This window comes from Scyliorhinus torazame, chromosome 5, assembly GCF_047496885.1.
Source record: "Scyliorhinus torazame isolate Kashiwa2021f chromosome 5, sScyTor2.1, whole genome shotgun sequence".
NCBI classification, from domain to species: domain Eukaryota; kingdom Metazoa; phylum Chordata; class Chondrichthyes; order Carcharhiniformes; family Scyliorhinidae; genus Scyliorhinus; species Scyliorhinus torazame.
The window spans coordinates 164,904,104-164,923,760 of NC_092711.1; the positions used below are offsets into that span (position 1 = coordinate 164,904,104).

The following is a 19,657-nucleotide window of genomic DNA, read 5'->3' on the forward strand; positions in this document are numbered from 1 at the left end:
GCAATATTCCACGTGTGGCCTAACTAAGGTTCTGTACAGCTGCAGCATGACTTGCCAATTTTTATGCCCCGACCATTATCCACCTGCGTTGCCACTTACAGTGATATGTTTCTTGTAATTTCCCAATCTATCACAGACAACTTGCTCCTCATACCATGACAGTTTCCTTCTGCGAGAAACACCCAGATAAATCAGACAAAAGAACCCTGTAACCACCACAGCCCATCTTCATGGCAACGTGGCTGCTTTGGGAACTAAATATCTTTCAACATGCAAACACCTTTTCATTCTGTGCTCCTCGTCAAACTTGGAACCAGGTAATAGCAACGAGGCTCAAAAATGGTCAGCCCACCGGAGGCAGAGGTGTTAGACCGGCCAGTCCAGCAGAAAGAAACCCGCCAATCATCACCATTCACCAGATGTCAGAATGAACAAAATGCGGTCCTGGATGTCAGTGAGAGCAGAAACAATAACAACAGAGCCAACATCTGTAATTTATTGTGAACTTGTTGGAGTCACAACAGGTGTGATGAATCACAAAACCCTTCCCCACATTGAGAGCAGATGAATGGTCTCTCCCCAGAATTAACTCGCTAGTGTCTCCGGAGTTGGGACGGTTCATTGAATGTCTCCCCTGCTCAGAGCAGGTGAATGGCTTCTTCCAGGTGTGAACTCGCTGGTGTCTCTGCAGGTGACATAACTGAGTGAATCCTTTTTCACACTGAGAGCAGGTGAACGGCCTCTCCTCAGTGTGAACTCGCTGATGTCTCCTCAGGTCCGATGATTGAGTGAATCCCTTCTCACACTGAGAGCAGGTGAACGGCCTCTCCTCAGTGTGAACTTGCTGATGTCTCCGCAGGTCGGATGATTGAGTGAATCCCTTCTCACACTGAGAGCAGGTGAATGGCCTCTCCCCAGTGTGAACTCGCTTGTGTGCCAGCAGGCTCGATGAAGTAGTGAATCCCTTCTCACACTGAGAGCAGGTGAACGGCCTCTCCCCAGTGTGAACTCGCTGGTGTGTCAGCAGGCTGGATAACCGAGTAAATCCCTTTTCACATTGAGAGCAGGTGAATGGCCTCTCCTCAGTGTGAACTCGCTGATGTCTCCGCAGGTCCGATGATTGAGTGAATCCCTTCTCACACTGCGAGCAGATGAACGGCCTCTCCCCAGTGTGAACTCGCTGGTGGATCTGCAGGCTCGATGAAGTAGTGAATCCCTTCTCACACTGAGAGCAGGTGAATGGCCTCACCCCAGTGTGAACTCGCTGATGTATCCGCAGGGTGGATGAATCACCGAATCCCTTCTCACATTGAGAGCAGGTGAACGGCCTCTCCCCAGTGTGAACCCGCTGGTGTTTCTGCAGGGCGAATAACCGAATGAATCCCTTCTCACACACAGAGCAGGTGAACGGCCTCTCCCCAGTGTGACTGCGCCGATGAGCTTCCAGCTGAGATGGGGCCCTGAATCCCTTCCCACAATCGACACATTTCCACCGTTTCCCTAGGGTGTGCGTCTCCACGTGTCTCTCCAGGCTTGTCGATCAGTTGAAGCCCCGTCCACACACAGAACACGTGTAACGTCTCTCCCGCTGTGAATGGTGTGATGTTTTTTGAGGCTGCGTAACTGGTTAAAGTCTTTCCACAGTCAACGCTCTGGAACACTCTCACCCGGCTGTGTGTGTGTCTCGGGGCTTTTCCAGTCACACTGATGTTTTGAAGCCGACAGAAAAGACAAACATTTCTCCTTCTCGATTCAAAGTCCGGTGATATTCAGTGCCAAGGAATTGAGATACTCAGTCAGATTGACACATGACGTTTGAGATTTCTGTCTGTAATTCCTCCTCTTCTAATATCCTGTAAAAACAATTTATAAAAGTTACTTTTCTTCTCCTCATTTTGGAGAAGGTATCCTGAGGGGAACGACAGTCTGGCCGTGGGGTTAATCCTCCGGGTCCTCAGTCTTATTGAGGAATGTCCCCTTGGATCTATGGTGGTGGTGATTCTTTTGTATTTTTGTTATTATGGGAGGGTTTATGTGTTGTTGACTTTATCCTACTCTGGTACAGACGGAGCTTTTATCTGTGAAAGGAGCAGGTTGGGGAGACTTTGGTAAAGAGAGTTGGAGGAGGGGGTAATGGCGCACGTCCGATTATGGCGTGAAAATCTGTTCCTGTCTCTGTGTCGCCTAACTAATGGCGGCAGTTAATCTGCAAATTTTCTCAGGGAATGTACGGGGCATCCATCACCCTATCAGAAGGAAAAAGAGCCTCTCCTTTCTGAAGGAGAAAGTCAATATAGTTTTATTACTGGAAACGCATCTGGATGATGAGGAACACTTTAAATTGAGGCGGGATTGGATGGGTAGATTTTATCACCTCTTTTTCATTGAGTCGCAGACTTGTGGCAAACCTTATTATACACTATCCAAGCAGTCAGGGTAACTCTGCCGATTACAATGTGCATGTCAATTTCCTTTGTGCCGGTCCCCCCCCATCTCCCGTCCCTCCCCTCCGCCCCCTTCACTCGTCGTTTCTGGGTTCTTTCCTGCGCCCTTCACTGTACAATGGGAGTTATCTGCTATTTACAAGTGGACGGTGCCCTCCCTTCCCCCTTCCACCCTGCGCACTCCCTGTCCTGTTTTAAACCTTCCCTTGGGGGTTCCTCTTCTTGTATTTTTGTTCTAGGCTCTCTGGTCTCTGTGTCAGTTGGTTTCTGGTTCTCCCTCCTTTTCCCAGTAGCCCCCACCCTCCCCCACTTTTCCTGCCTGCTCCGTGATCCCGTTGGCCCCCGTATGCCCACCTCCCTCCCCAGTGTTCCATTGGCCGCTGGCTTCAAACAGGTCCTGGAACAAGTTGGTGAATGGCCTCCACACTTTGTGGGAACCATCCTCTGACCCTCGGACGGGGAACTTGTTCTTCTCCAGGTGGAGAAATTCCGATAGGTCTGCCAGCCAGTCTGCAGCTGTGGGCGGTGCTGCTGATCGCCAGCCGAGCAGGATTCTCCAGCGGCCGATTAGAGAAGCAAAGGCAAGGGCGTCCACCCTCTTCCCCATGAATAGTTCTGGCTGGTCCAATACCCTGAAGACTGCCATTTGTGGGCACGGCTCCACGCTCATAACCATGGACATTGCGTCTAAATAGTCTGTGCAGAATTCGACAAGTCTGGGGCATACCCAGAACATGTGGGCACGGTTTACCAGGCCCCGTTGGCTCCATTCACATTTGTCCTCCATCTCCGGGAAGAACCTGCTCATTCGGGTTCTTGTCAGGTATGTTCTGTGCACAACATTCAACTGCATGAAGCTTCGCCTTGCGTAGGAGAAGGTAGAGTTGGTCCCGTTCAGTGCTTCGCTCCAGAGTCCCCACCCTATTTCCGTCCCTCGCTCTTTCTCCCATTTGTCCTGGGTTTTGTCAAGTAAGGAGCGCATCCTTATTAAGAGTTGTCTGGACAGGTCCCCACAGTTTCCCTTCCCGAGACTGTCTGCGTCCAGTAACTCCTCTTGCATTGTGCTTCTCAGGGTTCCTGGGTATGCTGGTGTCTCCTTGCAGAGAAAGTTTTTGATCTGGAGTTCATCCCTGTATGGTAGGTCCAGTCTCTCTGTCAGCTCCTCTAAGGTCACTAGTCTATTTCCTGTGTAAAAGTCCCTAACCATCAGTGTTCCCCCATCCTTTCTTTACCTCTTGAAGGTGGTGTCGAGAATGGCTGGTGCAAACCTATGGTTGCCGCAGATGGGGGCCATGAAGGACACATCGGTCAGACTGAAATGCTGCCACATCTGGTTCCAGGTTCTCAGGGTAGCTGCCACCACTGGACTGGTGCTGGCGGGGATGGGAGTGTTGCCATGGCGAGGGCCCGGAGGATCATTCCTGTACATGAGGACTCGTCCATCCTCACCCATTCCATGTCAGGGTCCTTTACCCATCTCCTCACTCTTTCGGCCATGGCTCCCCAGTGATAGTATTGCAAGTTCGGGAGGGCCAGGCCTCCCATGTTTCTTCTCCATTGTAGTACTGTTTTAGGGATTTTTGAATTCTTGCCCCTCCGCACAAACGATGTTAGGTTAGGTGGGTTGACCATGATCAATGCACCGGATTATGGGAATAGGATGGGGAGTCTGCCTCTGTGAGTGCTTTTTCTGAGGGTCAGTGCAGACTTGAAGAAGCGAATGGCCTCCTTCTGCACTATAGAGATTCTATGTCATCTATGTTATTTTAATTCGACTATGCTTTTAGTCTGTTTTGCAATATTTTGGGGTATGCGCACTGCATTATTATTCTTCTGTTTTTATATAATCTTACCATCTTTCCCCACTCACTATGTTTACCTGTTAACTGATCTGGCATTTCAACTAGAGGCTCTGGTCGCTCAAATATCCTGCTATGAATTAATTCTGCAATGTGTTGCTTGTATTTATGCTGGCAGTATCAGTTGTTCTACACTGTACCCATTTTCCATCAATATTTCTGTAATTCAGTTGCATTCATTATTTAAAAAATGGTTAAAAAAACATAAAAGAAATATTAAAAATCTGTCCAACTCATCCTTGAATATATTCAGTGATCCACAGACTCCACTGATCGCTGTGGAAGAGAATTCCATAGACTAATAGCTTTTTGAGGGAAGAGATGACTGGAAATATATAAATAGCAACAGTACAATATTACACAACAAGAAATAATAGTAAATGTACTTTATTACAGACCATAAATAATATGTCTAGTATTTTTAAACTAGATATATCTCTAGCCGATATTAATTTACGGTCCCATTAAATGTCAGCCATCTCCTGGAGAAACCAGCCCTTTAATTGTGATAAAAGAAAATTACTGTGGGTGCTGGCTTCTAAAACGAAAGAGAAAATGATGGAAAAGCTTTGTCAAAGAGTCATCGGACTCGCAACGTCAGCTTTTTTCTCTCCCTACAGATGCTGCCAAACCTGCTGAGATTTGCCACCAATTTCTCTTCCTTTAATTGTGAACATCAGGAAAGAGACCATCCTTTTATTTATTAATTATTTTTTTAATGCATTTTATTCAAACTTGTATCAAAGTAGGTAACAGCAAATAAACACCCCGGGAAACATTCTTCCCAACAATCAACTATACAGTTTGTACAGATTTTTCTCCTTTTTCACTCCCCCGCCCCCGGCGACAAACAGCTCCTCAAACATGGTCACAAACATCCTCCACCTTTTCTCAAACTCCACTGCTGCACCCTTAAGTCATACTTTATCTTCTCCAACTGCAGGAAGTCGTGCAGGTCACCCAACCACGCTGCTACCCCGGTGGCGAGAGACCATCCTTTTAGCCAGACAAATAAATGTGTCAAGCTGAGGGAGCAAAGGATGTCAATGTCTTTAAGAGAGAGAGAGAGAGAGAGACCTGGGCCAAGCTTTGCAGAGTCTGCACCCTCCCTGGATTCACTTCCTTTCCCTTCAGTTGCTGCAAGTGACCAATTGAAGGTCAGAATGAGAAATGGAAAGGGGGAGAAAAGAAAGTGTTTTACTCACAGATGTTGGAGACAGGAGTTTTTTTCCTTCACTTCCGCTGTGACATCACAATAGGGCCCTGCCTGAATCAGCCAATAGGAATTACTCTATTCCGCGCTGTAGTCACCGGGTTCCAGTGCGCAGGCGCGGCGCTTCCCGCCCCACCCGTTGTTTCGCCCGCCCCCTGAACAGGGGAGAAAAAAAACCCGACAACAGAACCTCCTCGAGACAAGATTTCCAGGCAACCGGCTGACGGCCAGAGCGAGAAGCCACTCGGTGATCTCCCCCTGCCCACGACTGTGCATGTCCAAAAAAAGGGGCGGCTGCGCATGTCCAAAAAAAAGGGGCGGCTGCGCATGTGCAAAGGGTAGCCCGCCTCCTGACCTTTTACCTGAGGTATTGACCAATGGCAAGAGTTGGAGGACAGAAGGACTCTGGTCCTCCAGCTAATCAGCGCGGGCTTTGTGTGACTGCCCAGCTTGTAATGTAATTAGGAGCCAATTTAGCTCAGCTGGCTAGTGATGCAGAGCGAGGTCAGACTGGTCCTCCCTCATGATTGTTGGAAGGAGGGCAGCACGGTGGTGCAGTGGTTAGCACTGCTGCCTCACGGCGCGAGGTCCCAGGTTTGATCCCGGCTCTGGGTCACTGTCCGTGTGGAGTTTGCACATTCTCCCCGTGTTTGTGTGCGTTTCACCCCCACAACCCAAAGATGTGCAGGGGACGTGGATTGGCCAAGCTAAATTGTCCCTAAATTAGAAAAAATGAATTGGGTACTCTAAATTTTTTTTAAAAATGATTGTTGGAAGGATGCCCTCAAGATTTCTTGCCAAAACTTTAGATAGCAGTTTCAAGTCAACATTCGAGAGATTGGCTGATAAGAGACACACTCCTGTGATCCTTGTCCGCTTCAGAATCAAACAGACATAAGCCTCACAAAGAGTCGATGGCAGCATACTTGAGTCAAAGTGATAATACATACCCACAAATAGATCCAACAGTAAATCCTCAAATCCCCTGTAAAACCCACACGCACAGCCATGTGGTCCCAGCGCTTTACCTGGCTGAAGCTCCTTCATGGTCTTTGACATCGCTCCCCTAGAAAGAGTAGCATTAAGAGCCTCACGCTGGCTTTCTGAGGCCGCCGGGAGATTCAAGGAAGAGAAATAATGCTCCACACCGCCAATACATCACCAGACTGCTCAGACTTGTATAATCCTGCATAGAATTCCCAACATTTCGGTTTATTTCCTCCGTCTACATGACCCTTTTCCGTCCGCCAAGCCGCACAGAGAAAACCGCTCCAAAGTCGGCGTTTGTATTTGCTCGTGTTACTCCCAAACTCGTACAACTTCTACCTCGCACACTTTCAACTTTTCCCAACCTGCTGAGTCTTACTGCGTTAACCTCCTTCAGCAATAGCTTACTTGGGCCTTATAATTCTCCTCGGCCTTCGCCAAACAAACCTCCAGACGCCGATGGTTCTCCAGCACCTGGATCTTTTATTAGCAATGTAAGAAATGAACCCCCCCTGCCGCCCCCCCCCCCCCCCCCAACCCCCCAACCCGGCATGAACTTCACACGTCTAGAGGGTGAAATACCAGGGGCCGAGTTAAAGAAAAGGAAGAACTCAAACTCTTCCTTAAAATGTGTAGTAAATTAAGTACCTCTTATCAAGAAGGCATCAAACCTCCACCTTCTTGACCTGGGGGTGAGCCCTCGAGCAGAAGTTCATGAAAAATAGGGGGGTGGGGGGGGTGGGGAGGGGGGAGGGGGGGGGCTGGTGAGGTGGATTGGTCCAAAATTATAATGTTTTCTGTGGTGCAGCAGGACACCAGGTGTCGGATCGTCTTTGGCAGAAAAAAGTCGTTGATTCTAGTATGACATTGATGTGGGGCTAGAAAGAACGTAAAAGCTCCGCCCCTCAGGTGCAAAGTTCTCCAAACATCCATATAACCCACCTCCTCACAAGCCGAGGCTATGCCCTAGCTTGAAACATGGGGGGTTCTTGGTAACGGGGGGCTTATCTACCAGAGGATACAAGTGGCAGTTGAAGTCGCCAACCACAAAAATGTTAGTTGAAGCTAACTTTTGAAATCCGCAAAAGCCTTCGTAATTAACTCCGGGAGTAATTCGGGGATCCATAAACATTCATTATTGAACCAACATCTCCATGCACCGAACCTCTAATGATCACATATCTATCTGCTTTGTCCTTGGTGCAGGTTTCAACTTTAAAAGGGATTTTTTTATTAATAATGATTGCCACACCCCTGTTACTTGATGAAAAAGAGGCGAAAAAAACCTGCCTCACCCAATCCCTCAATTTAATGTATTCCTCATTTCAGAATCTTGACAGTGCAGGAGGCCATTCGGCCCATCAAGACTGCACCTGCCTTTGAAAGAGCACTCTCCTTGAGCCCTTGCCTCCAGCCTATCCCAGTTACCCAGTAATCCTACCAAATCGTTTTGAACACTAAGGGGCAATTTAGCATGGCCAAGCCACCTAATCTGCACATCTTTGGACTGTGGGAGGAAACCGGAGATCCCGGAGGAAATCCACAAAGACACTGGGAGAATGTGCAAACTCTACACAGCCAGTCACCTGAGGCTGGAATTGAACCTGGGTCCCTTGGAGCTGTGATGCAGCAGTGCTAACCACCATGCCACCGTGTCGACCCCAATTGAGTTTAATCTAGATGCATTTCCTGAAATGAAGCTATGTCGACTTTCTCCTTAAGAAGGGAGACAATCATTTTCCTTCTGATAGGGCGATGGATGCCCTATACATTCCCTGAGAAAATTTGAAGATTAACTGTCACCATTAGTTAGGCGACAGAGAGAACAGGAACAGATTTTCACCCCACAATCGGGCATGCTCCATTACCCCCTTCTCCAACTCACTTTACACCAGAGGCACCAAAGTTTCCCCAAACTGCTCCTTTCACAGATAAAAGCCCTGTCTGTACCAGAGTAGGATAAAGTCAACAACACATAAACCCTCCCATAATAACAAAAATACAAAAGAATCACAACTACAATAGATCCGAGGGGATATTCCTCAATAAGACTGAGGACCCGAAGGATTAACCCCATGGCCAGACTGTCGTTACCCTCAGGATACCTTCTCCAAAATGAGGAGAAGAAAATAAGGGCCAACAAAGGATTGGGGATCGAATGTCCCTCTCGCATTTTAGACCCATTTTAGTCCGGATTAGAGCCTGAATTAGTCCGAGCTGCAAACCATCCCTCCAAATCCTTGTCCTTCATGAATTTAACAAAGACCAAGGCAGTAGTCAGATTATCGATAGACTTGACGGAGTTGTCGGATACAATTTACAGGGTCTCAGGATAAAGCGACAGAATTCACTCCCGCAGCCTTGAGTTCCCTTCAAACTTCATCGATGCCTCGATGCTTCATTTTCTTCGCTGCCGAAAAGCCCTGGAAGAAGGAAATCCCTCATGGAGCCAGGTCCCACCTCGTCTTTCCTGTCCCCAGGACCTTCTGGTGATCTATCAAGTTGTGGAAGTGAATGATTACAGGCCTGGGATGAAAACTATCCCTCGGCCTCAAAGACAGGATCTGATGTTCTTTCTAATTGGAATCGCCCAGGCTTCACATCCAGCTTAGGAAAACGTGGCAGCCGGTCCTCGAAGAACTAACGGGAGCAACACCTTCTGGCAGGCCGACGGCTCGGATGTTCTTTCTCTGACCCTCGGTTCTCCAAGTCCTCCACGACTTCTGCCACTGGCCAGTTTTCCAAGGTTTAAATTCTTGCCTCTGTCAAGGAGGCAACTTGCTCAACGTTCAGGATTCTCTCCTCGGGATCATCGAGCCTCTTCATGGTGTTTTGCAGCTCGGCCTCATGAGTTCACAGATATTGAGTCAGCACACTCAGCCTCTGGTCGGTAACACGGATGATAGTAATAATAATAATCTTTATTGTCACAAGTAGGCTTACATTAACACTGCAATGAAGTTCCTGTGAAAGTCCCCTAGTCGCCACACTCCAGCACCTGTTCGGGTACACAGAACGAGAATTCAGAATGTCCAATTCACCAAACAGCACGTCTTTCGGGACTTGTGGGAGGAAAACTGGAGCATCCAGAGGAAACTTACACAGACACAGGGAGAACGTGCAGACTCGGCACAGACAGTGACCCAAGCTGGGAATCGAACCCGGATCCCTGGTGCTGTGAAGCAACAGTGCTAATCACTGTGCTACATTGCCTCAGTCGTCAAGTATTTTCAGGACCAACATTGATCCATTTCTAGATATTGAAGATATCGACGAATATGGGGATTAGTTTGGGAAAATGGTGCTGAGGTAGATTGGCCAATGAGCTCATTGAATGGTTGAGCAGGCTTGATGGGCTGAATGGCTGACTGCAGCTCCTATTTGTTATGGTCTCTGTGTCCAGGACAGGAAGCAGTGAGCAGGGATCTGTCAATCAGCACCTTCAGGAGAATTGGGAGGGTGAATATTAGATACAGCAGAGTGAGAATGGAGGGAGAGTGCGTGGGATGGAGATTTACAGCTTTTGGGGAATGAGAGAGGAAAGAATGTTCTCTAGGAATTAGAATTGTCTGTTCTGAGTTTCTATCCTGTGCTGACAGTGATGTCTTTTGTAAATTGTTTTTACAGGATATTAGAAGAGGAGGAATTACAGACAGAAATCTCAAACGTCACATCTCAATCTGACTGAGTATCTCAATTCCTTGGAACTGAATATCACCGGACTTTGAATCGAGAAGGAGAGATGTTTGTCTTTTCTTTCGGCTTCAAAACATCAGTGTGACTGGAAAAGCACCGAGACACACACACCCAAGTGAGAGTGTTCCAGAGCACTGACTGGAAAGAGCTTTAACCAGTTACCAACATAGCGATGATAAGGAAATGGATGGTGTGTGTGGGGTCAGTTTGGGAGCGGATGGAGGTTGCTTCGTTCAGGGGCACTAGCTTAGCAGCCCTGGTCACAGCACCTCTGCCGCTTTCGCCGGCACGGTACTCCACCAGCCCGATAGTGGTGGCGGCTCTTCGGATCTGGGGCCAGTGGAGGAGGCATGTAGGGGAGGTAAGAGCATCGGTGTGGACCCCAGTATGCGGCAACCACCGATTTGCCCCGGGGAACATGGACGGGGGTATCGATTGTGGAGGAGGGCGGGGATTGTGAGGGTGGGGGTTCTGTTCCTGGAAAGGAGCTTTCCGAGCATGAGGGCGCTGGAGGAGAAGTTTGGGCTGGCGAGTGGGAACGACTTTAGATACTTGCAGGTGAGGGATTGTGTACGCAGACTGGTGCCGTCCATCCCACGTCTCCTGCCGAAGGGGAGGCAGGACAGGGTAGTTTCTAGGGGAGAGGTGGGAGAGGGTAGAGTTTCAGACGTCTACAAGGAGCTAATGAGAGCTGAGGATACGCAGACTGAGAGCCTGAAGCTTAAGTGGGAGGAGGAGGAGCTCGGGGAGGTGGGGAGGGAGGGGGGGGGGATGCTGGAGGATGGTATGTGGGCAGAAGCCCTGAGAAGAGTAAACCTGACCACAACATGCGCCAGGCTCAGCCTGATCCAGTTTAAGGTCGTGCACCGGGCCCACATGACGGTGGCCCGGATGAGCAGATTCTTCGGGCTGGATGCACCGGAGGGCCGGCTAACCATGTACACATGTTCTGGTCATGCCCTAAACCCGGAGGGTATTGGCAGATGTCATGTCCCGGGTGTTAAAATCTGGGGCGGTAATGAGCCCGGAGGTGGCAATCTTTGGGGTTTCGGAGGACCCGGGAGTCCAGGAAGAAAGGGAGGCCGATGCTCCGGCCTTTGCTTCCCTGGTAGCCTGGCGACGAATACTGTTAGCATGGAGGGACTCAAAGCCCCCGAGGGCTGAGGTATGGCTATCGGACATGGCGAGCTTTCTTGGCCTAGAGAAAGCCAAGTTCGCCTTGAGAGATTCGCTACTACTAGGGCTCGCCCGAAGGTGGCAGCCATTTATTGACTTCTTCGCAGAGGAGTAAGCGTCAGCGGGGGGGTGGGGGGGGGGGCTAGGGTAGAGTAGGGGGATATTGAGGCAGGTCCATGCATGAACAGCGCCGTGGTTTGCAGTATGTAATTTGTGTCTTGACTTCTTTTTTTGTTTGTACTGTACAATGTCATTTTTTCTTTCTGCTTAAAATACCTCAATAAAATTGTTTGTTAAAAAAAAAGTAAATCAACCATTCTCGAACACCAGCTGATTCTGTACAGTGGGTCGCACTCTCGCCTCTGAGTCAGGAGGTGGGGGGGAGTTGAATCTCCTCTCCAGAGACTCGAGCCCCCACAGTCAACTCTCCCGGTGTCAGTACTGAGGGAGTGTCGTCCTGTCAGAGGGACCATCTTTAGTGTGAGACATTAACCGTGCCGCCCCTTTAAAATATGCCCCTCCTTCAAAACTGACAGAGGGCCTCAAGAAGGTGCAAGAAAGCTTCACAAGGATGATAGCAGGACTGAGTGTTTAAATTACATGATAGCTTGAATAGGTTGGGGATATTTTCTCTGGGAAAAAGAAGGCTGAGGACTGACCTGAGAGAGACTTTAATAGGTGTGATTGGATTGACATAATCAACTCATCACTGTGATTGCAGGATGGAAATTCAGAACTGACAATTTTATTTGTCACAGAAAATCCTTCATCTCAAACTATAAATCTCTGTCTCCCAGAGACTCCCTCCTCCCTATTGACTGTAACACTAATTCATCCCACTATCCTCCTCCTGCTTTTCATCCAATTCTCCTCCCCTGAAGATGCTGACTATGGGGTTCAGTTTCACTCGCCCCTGTTGTCGTCCTCGATATGTCACCCAGGTGCCTAAATCTTTACACCTGAAGTTAACAAACTGTTTTGCTAAGGGGGACATCACAATGAAATCCAGTGACTATCCACATGTACTTTTCCTGCAGTCTAGATGTGGAGGTGTTGTGGGGCAAGGTTGATGAGTTGGATATCCCGCCTCCTCCGAGTCTGTCTGTGTATTTCTAACGGTTGTGTGAGATTGGTGACGGTTACTAATGGCGATGACATTACCCATAATCCGTTGCAGTTCAGAAAGCACTCTTTCTGTCACATTGAGGGAGTCTGTGTTGGGGCCGTGGTGTGGGGTGGGGGAGGGGGTATCACTCTGGTGGCATCATCAATAATGTCACATGAACCAGTGACTCCGCAGGTGTCTCTGCAACTTGTGATTCAGAGGCCGGTCTGGGATCCTCAGTTAGGGTTATCAGAGGCCAGTGTGTATCCAGGGTTAGGGTTGCTGTTGGTTTAAGGTTGTGTTTAAGGTTAGAGTCATATTTGGCATTAGTATATATTCGGTTTGAGGGTTTGGGTTATAAGGAGTTAATGTTAGGTTATGGTTCGGATTTGTTTATGCTTGTATGGTTATAGGCGATTCGGGGTTAGGGTTTGGATTATAAAGAGTTAGGGTTAGTTGATAATCAGTGTTTGTTTTAAGAATTTTTATGATCAGTGGATACTTCAGGTGATGAGTGATTAAAGTGAATGGATATTTACAGTGGTGATAGTGGGCATTCACAGTTAAAGTTATTGAGGATGTTAGTTAATTTTAATTAATAATAATCTTTATTGCCACAAGGAGGCTCACATTAACACTGCAATGAGGGCAGCACAGTAGCATAGTGGTTAGCATAATTGCTTCACAGCTCCAGGATCCCAGGTTCGATTCCCGGCTTGGGTCACTGTCTGTGCGGAGTCTGCATGTTCTCCCCGTGTGTGCATGGGTTTCCTCCGGGTGCTCCGGTTTCCTCCCACAGTCCAAAGATGTGCAGGTTTGGTGGATTGGCCATACTAAATTGCCCTTAGTGTTGGGTAGGGTTACTGGGTTGTAGGGTGGAGGTGTGGGCTTGGGTAGGGTGCTCTTTCCAAGAGCCAGTACAGACTCGATGGGTCAAATGGCCTCCTTCTGCACTGTAAATTCAATGAAATGAAGTTACTATGAAAAGCCCCTAGTCACCACATTCTGGCGCCTGTTCGGGTAAACTGAGGGAGAATTCAGAATGGCCAATTCACCTAACAAGCACATATTTTGCGCATTGTGGGAGGAAACCGAAGTACCCGGAGGAAACCCACGCAGATACAGGGAGAACGTGCAGACTCCACACAGGCAGTGACCCAAAATGGAATCGAACCTGGCACCCTGGAGCTGTGAAGTAACAGTGCTACCCATTGTGGTTGTTATGATTCGGTTAAGAGTATTCGGTGTTATGATTTGGATTATTAGAGGTTAGGATTAGTGTTGTTAAGGTTAGTGCTATTATGGGTTCAGGTGATTTTGGGTTATCAGAAAGCATTGAGCTTATGGTTTTGGGGACTGAGAGTCAGAAACTGTGATTGGCAACATCCAACATCACTCTATGTTGTTCCCCCTGTCATTGTTAACCATCCTTTTCACCAACAATATGTATATAAGAACCATACGTGCTGTAAATATTGAACATAAAGTGTTACTGTGTGTCAACTGAAAATGCGAATAAAAATATTTTTTATAAAAAACAACCATTTTTACAATATGTGACTTCTAACTAATCAGTTTCCTCAAAGCCTAATCCTAATCACTGAGAGTCACAACTTGTATCTATTGAATGTCTTTAACCAGTAAATGTTTCAAGAGAAATTAAAACACCCAGTAGTTAACTGAAAGAGCTAAACCACAAGGCTTAATGTCTTTAAACAAAATCAAATTTTAATGTGATTTTTTTAAAAAGCACATAATGAAACACTACATTTTGTAATTACATAAGTTGTAAAGTCCGAACTGTATTGTCGTTCGACCGAAGAGATTCTTTACACATTGTGAGATCTTGAAGGTTTGTTTACTTTTTCAGGGATTAACCCAAAGGTATGCCACAGCCCTCTGGAATACACATCATTTTCTTCTCAATATTTCAGCAACTCTTCTCAGGCCCAACGATTCGTCCACATCTTTCCATTAGCTTTTGGTAAATTGAGCCTCCAATGCTTGATGTCTCTGGATTACTCAGCACAAGATTGAGCCTCACTGCCTTGTTGTGACTTTGGGCAGACAGATTTCTTTTTCCAACCAGCGCCCAGATCTTCTTCACTCCTCATTTCAAGCTCACTGTTGAAGCTGATTGCTTCCACAACCAGAGAAACCAACTGTGCCGGTCACTGTAGGTTTCTTCATCTAGCTCCAAGCTAGGTAAACCTTCCAGCTTTTTTTCCCCTCACGAAATCCAAGGAAACTTGAAAATACAGTAGACCAAATCTTCAATTGCCTTCTGTGAGAAATGCCCAGATAAATCCAACAAAAGAACCTCCCAAACCCTACAACCCACCTTCATGGCAATGTGATATGTTCATAGAGGTTCCAAACACAAAAGCAAAGTAAATATGATTTACCTTCAAAGCAACCTTTCATTCTATGATCCACATTAAATATGAATTAGATTTTCACAACAACTCTCAAAGAGAATAAGTGGGCTGGAAGCAAACTTATGAGATCAACCAGTCCAGCAGGAATGAACCGTCCCACTTCTATTAGCTGTCAGATTGAACATGATCCAGTGATGGGAGTGAGAAACAACAGAAATAACAGCAAAATTCGAACCCTGTAATCACTGGTGAGCTTGCTCAGGTCTCAGTTCAGATAACCGACTGAATCTCTACCCACACAGGGAGCTGGAGAATTGTCTCTCCCCAGTGTGAACTCGTTGGTATGTCAGCAGACTGGATGACCAGGTGAATCCCTGCCCCCACACATAGGCAACCGGTCAAGAACCTCTCCCCGGTGTGAACTCACGGATGTGTTAGCAGATTGTACGAACTGTTGCTAACACAATTATATCTTTGTTTTTCAAACAAGGTGAAGAAGCAGTGCACAATATTTTAGATGTGGCCTCGCCAAGGCCCTGCGCTGCTTCCATTCCCCTTCTACTAGCAAACTAACGTTTTGTGATTCCTGTACCAGGACACCCAGATCTCTCTGTACCACTTAGTATTGCAATCTCACTCCATTTAAATAGGATGCTGTTTCTCTACTCCTCTTGCCAAAGTGAAAAAGTTCATATTCGCTCACATTATATTCCATCTGCATTTTCCCCCACACACTTAACCTGCCGGCATCTTTTTGTAGACATAGCATCATAGAATTTACAGTGCAGAAGGAGGCCATTCGGCCCATCAAGGCTGCACTGGCCCTCCGAAAGAGCACCTACTTATCCCCACCCTTCCACCCTATCCTTCTAACCGTTCTAACCAAGCAGTTAAACTGGGACTCACTAACATCTCATCTGAAAGATGGTACCTCCAGCAGAGCAGCACTACCGCAGTGCTGCACTGCAGTATCAGCCCTGAGTTTTGTTCTACAGTCCTGAATGGGAAGATGAGCTCAGAACTTTGGAACTCAAGAGGTAGGAGAATTACCCACTGAGTTCTGACTGACAGTGAAGGTGAAGAGGACTGGGAGGAGGTATGTGTGGAGCATCAAAACCATCGCAGACCAGGTGGGCCGAATGGCCTGTTTCTTTGATGTCCATTCTATGTCATTTCAACCAGTGGAACATTTCAGACACGGAATGATCAATTTCATATTAAGGATTGTTTGGGTGTAATGCTGAAAGCAAACTTTTTTTGTAAAATAATTTCAGCTGAGTTGCCCTGAATGAATGAGGAGAGATCACAGGCAGCAGTTCTTCAAGAGACAGCAGTTCTGAAAGAGACACCTATCACCCAGAAAATCTGCACTCAACTGATCCCACATCAATGATATCACGCAGGTTGTTCAATCCAAATCTGGTTTATTTGACCTAAATCGAGAATATTAAACTCCAGTACAGTTCCAGTCCTGTAACTTCAGCAGAATGAAACTCCAAGTGGCAGACTGAATATGGTTTGGTCCTGAATAGCAGCAACAACAGTAAAATCCTTCTCCCTCTCAAATGTTTGTTCCCCACACACTCCCTCTTCCTTGTTGATTTTGACACTGATTCATCCGAATATCCTCCTCCTGCTTTTCCCCAATTCTCCTCCCCTGAAGGTGCTGACTCCCTGGTTCAGTTTCACTCACATCTATTGCCCTGCCCAATGTGTCACCCAGGTGTCTAAATCTTTACACCTGAAGTTAACAAATTGTTTTCGAGGGGGAACCTCATAATCAAATCCAGTGATTTCATTTTCATTTCATTTCAGTGACTACCGACATGTGCTTTGTGTCAGGGTGGGGTCACTGCGTCTCCCCCTCCTCTCCCGCCCCTTTCCATCCCAGTCCCAGGAGTTTGGAGGCTGGGATCCGGGTGAGAAATGGCAGCCGTAATTCCCACAACCCCCCGCGCTGGAGAAACCGCTCGACCGCTGCGCGGGCAGCCTGGAACTGCGCATGTCCAAGGGTGATGTGAAATGGCGCATGTGCAGGAATGGACCTTTTACATTGGCCAAATGGTCGGCGCATCTGGAGGTAAATGTGCTTCCAGTGCCACATGACTTCCGTTGCCCATTGTTCTTTGGCGGCGCGGAGCCAATAGCAAGCTTTGACAGACCGGAAGGACATTGGCTCTCCAGCCTATCAGAGCGCGGGCATTGTGTGAATGAAGATTAAGCTTCACACAGTCTGAACCCTCCTCCTGTCTCCAATATCTGTGAGTAAAACACTTTATTTTCACCCCCTTTCCATTTCTTTTCTCATTCTGGCATTCAACTGTGGCCTTGCAGGAACATTCTGCTGTATCTTAACCAACTGAAACATCTATTAGATATATTTGTATTTTGATGGGGGAAGAGCTAACTGGTGGCGATTTAACCTGAGAATCACCACACCTTAGGCGAGGGGCAAAGTTGAGAAGGTGGGCCCTTCATGAATAACTTCAGCCAGCACAGGAATTTAACCACCTCTGTATCACAAACCAACTGTCCAGCCAACAGATCGAAACAAAATATCTAAACATGTATCAGTCTGGCAGCCTACATGAAGATTTTCAGTCTGTGTCCAGGACTGGAAGCAGAAGCATGGATCTGTTAATCAGCCTGAATCAGCATCTTCAGGAGAATTGGGAGGGGTAATACCAGAGTTAGAATGGAGGGAGAGTGCGTGGGGCGGACTTTACAGCTTCTGGGGAATGAGAAAGAGGAAAGAATGTTCCATAGAAACTAGAATTGTCTGTTCTGAATTTCTATCCTGCACTGACAGTAATGAATTTTGAAACTCTTTTTACAGGATACTTCAAGGGGAGGATTTACAGGCAGGAAACGAAGACGAAATATCACATCAAGATCTGACTGTCACTCAATTTTTCGGGTCCTGAAAATCATCAGTCTTTGAATATAGGAGAAATATTTGACTGTTCTGACAAAGGGTCATCTGGACTCAAAATGTTAGCTCTTTTCTCTCCCTACAGATGCTGCCAGACCTGCTGAGATTTTCCAGCATTTTCTCTTTGGTTTTTGGCTGTTCTGTGTTCTTCAAAAGATTTTAAACATTTGTGTGACTGGAAAAGCAACAGGACACACACACACACCCGAGTGAGAGTGTTCCAGCTTTAACCATTTACACAGCTTGAAAAAAACATTGTTGGAGCCACATTTGTTCGGTGCGTGAAGACTTCATTTGATGGTCTAACATGGGGAGACACAAGGACACCTGCACCATGGAGAAACCATGGAAATGTGGAGAATGTGGGAAGGGATTCATATCCCCATCGAAGCTGGAAATTCATCGACGTAGCCACACCGGGGAGAGACCATTCACCTGCTCTGACTGTGGGAAGGCATTCACTCAGTTATCTAGCATGCTGATGCACCAGCGAGTTCACACCGGGGAGAGACCATTCACTTGCTCAGAGTGTGGGAGGGGTTTTGCTCAATTATCCAAACTGCAGAGGCACCAACAAATTCACACCAGGGAGAGACCGTTCACCTGCACTGAGTGTAGGAAGGGATTCAGAGATTCATCCACCTTGTTGGCCCACCAGCGAGTTCACACTGGGGAGAAGCCGTTTACCTGTTCTGACTGTGGGAAGGGATTTACTTATTTATGCAACCTGCTGACACACCAGCGAGTTCACACTGAGGAGAGACCATTCAGCTGCTCTCACTGCACAAAAAGGTTTAGAACGTCATCTAACCTGCTGGAACATCAGCGAGCTCACACTGGGGAGAGGCCATTCACCTGCTCTGACTGTGGGCAGGGGTTTACCCGGTCATCCAAACTGCAGAGACACCAACAGATTCACACTGGGGAGAGACCATTCACCTGTGGTGATTGTGGGAAGAGATTCAGAGATTCATCTGCACTGCTGACACACCAGCGAGTTCACACTGGAGAGAGACCGTTCACCTGCTCTGAGTGTGGGAAACGATTCCGAGATTCATCCAACCTGATGAGACACCAGCGAGCTCATTCTGGGGAGAGACCGTTCACCTGCTCTGAGTGTGAAAAGGGATTCACTCAATTTTCACACCTGCTGAGACACCAGCGAGTTCACCAGTGATTACAGAGGTTGGATTCTGCTGTTATTGCTGCTGTTGATCACACCCAGGACTGAACCATGTTCATTCTGACACTTGGTGAAGTGGGAGGTTCGGAGGGTTTCTTCCTGCTGGACTGGCCGGTCTCACAACTTTGCTTCCAGTGGGCTGATGCTCTTTGAGCCTGGGAGAGAACATTTCCACTGAAATGATCCACAAAAGCTGATAAAGGATATTTATTTTATCCTGGACAGTAAATAGTGTTTTTCCTACCACAGTTGAATCTAAAATAAATATATTTGTTTCTGTTCCATTGAGTCTGCAGCACAGGGCCAGGCCAGTCGGCTCAATTGGTCTCTGTTAGTATTCATGCTCCACATGAAAAGACAGCACGGGTGAGTACGGTAGCATAGTGGTTAGCACAATTACTTCACAGCTCCAGGGTCCCAGGTTTGATTCCCGGCTGGGTCACTGTCTGTGCGGAGTCTGCACGTTCTCCCCCTGTGTGCGTGGGTTTCCTCCGGGTGCTCCGGTTTCCTCCCACAGTCCAAAGATGTGCAGGTTAGGTGGATTGGCCATGATAAATTGTCCTTAGTGTCCAAAATTGCCCTTAGTGTTGGTTGACTGGGGTTACTTGGTTATGGGAATAGGGCGGTGTGGGCTTGGGTGGGATGCTCTTTCCAAGAGCCGGTGCAGACTCGATGGGCCGAATG

The 19,657-nt window shown here is 47.4% G+C and overlaps 1 protein-coding gene across 1 annotated transcript in view; it reads left to right on the forward strand.

Annotated features, from left to right (window-relative positions):
• LOC140420429 (uncharacterized) overlaps positions 1 to 19,242 on the forward strand; it is a 131,573-nt gene extending 112,331 nt beyond the window's left edge. Inside the window, 1 exon segment of the mRNA XM_072504434.1 lies at positions 18,453 to 19,242. Within this exon segment, the coding sequence (XP_072360535.1) occupies positions 18,453 to 18,967 (515 nt within the window). The 3' untranslated portion in view covers positions 18,968 to 19,242.
• Positions 19,243 to 19,657: the final 415 nt, after the last annotated feature.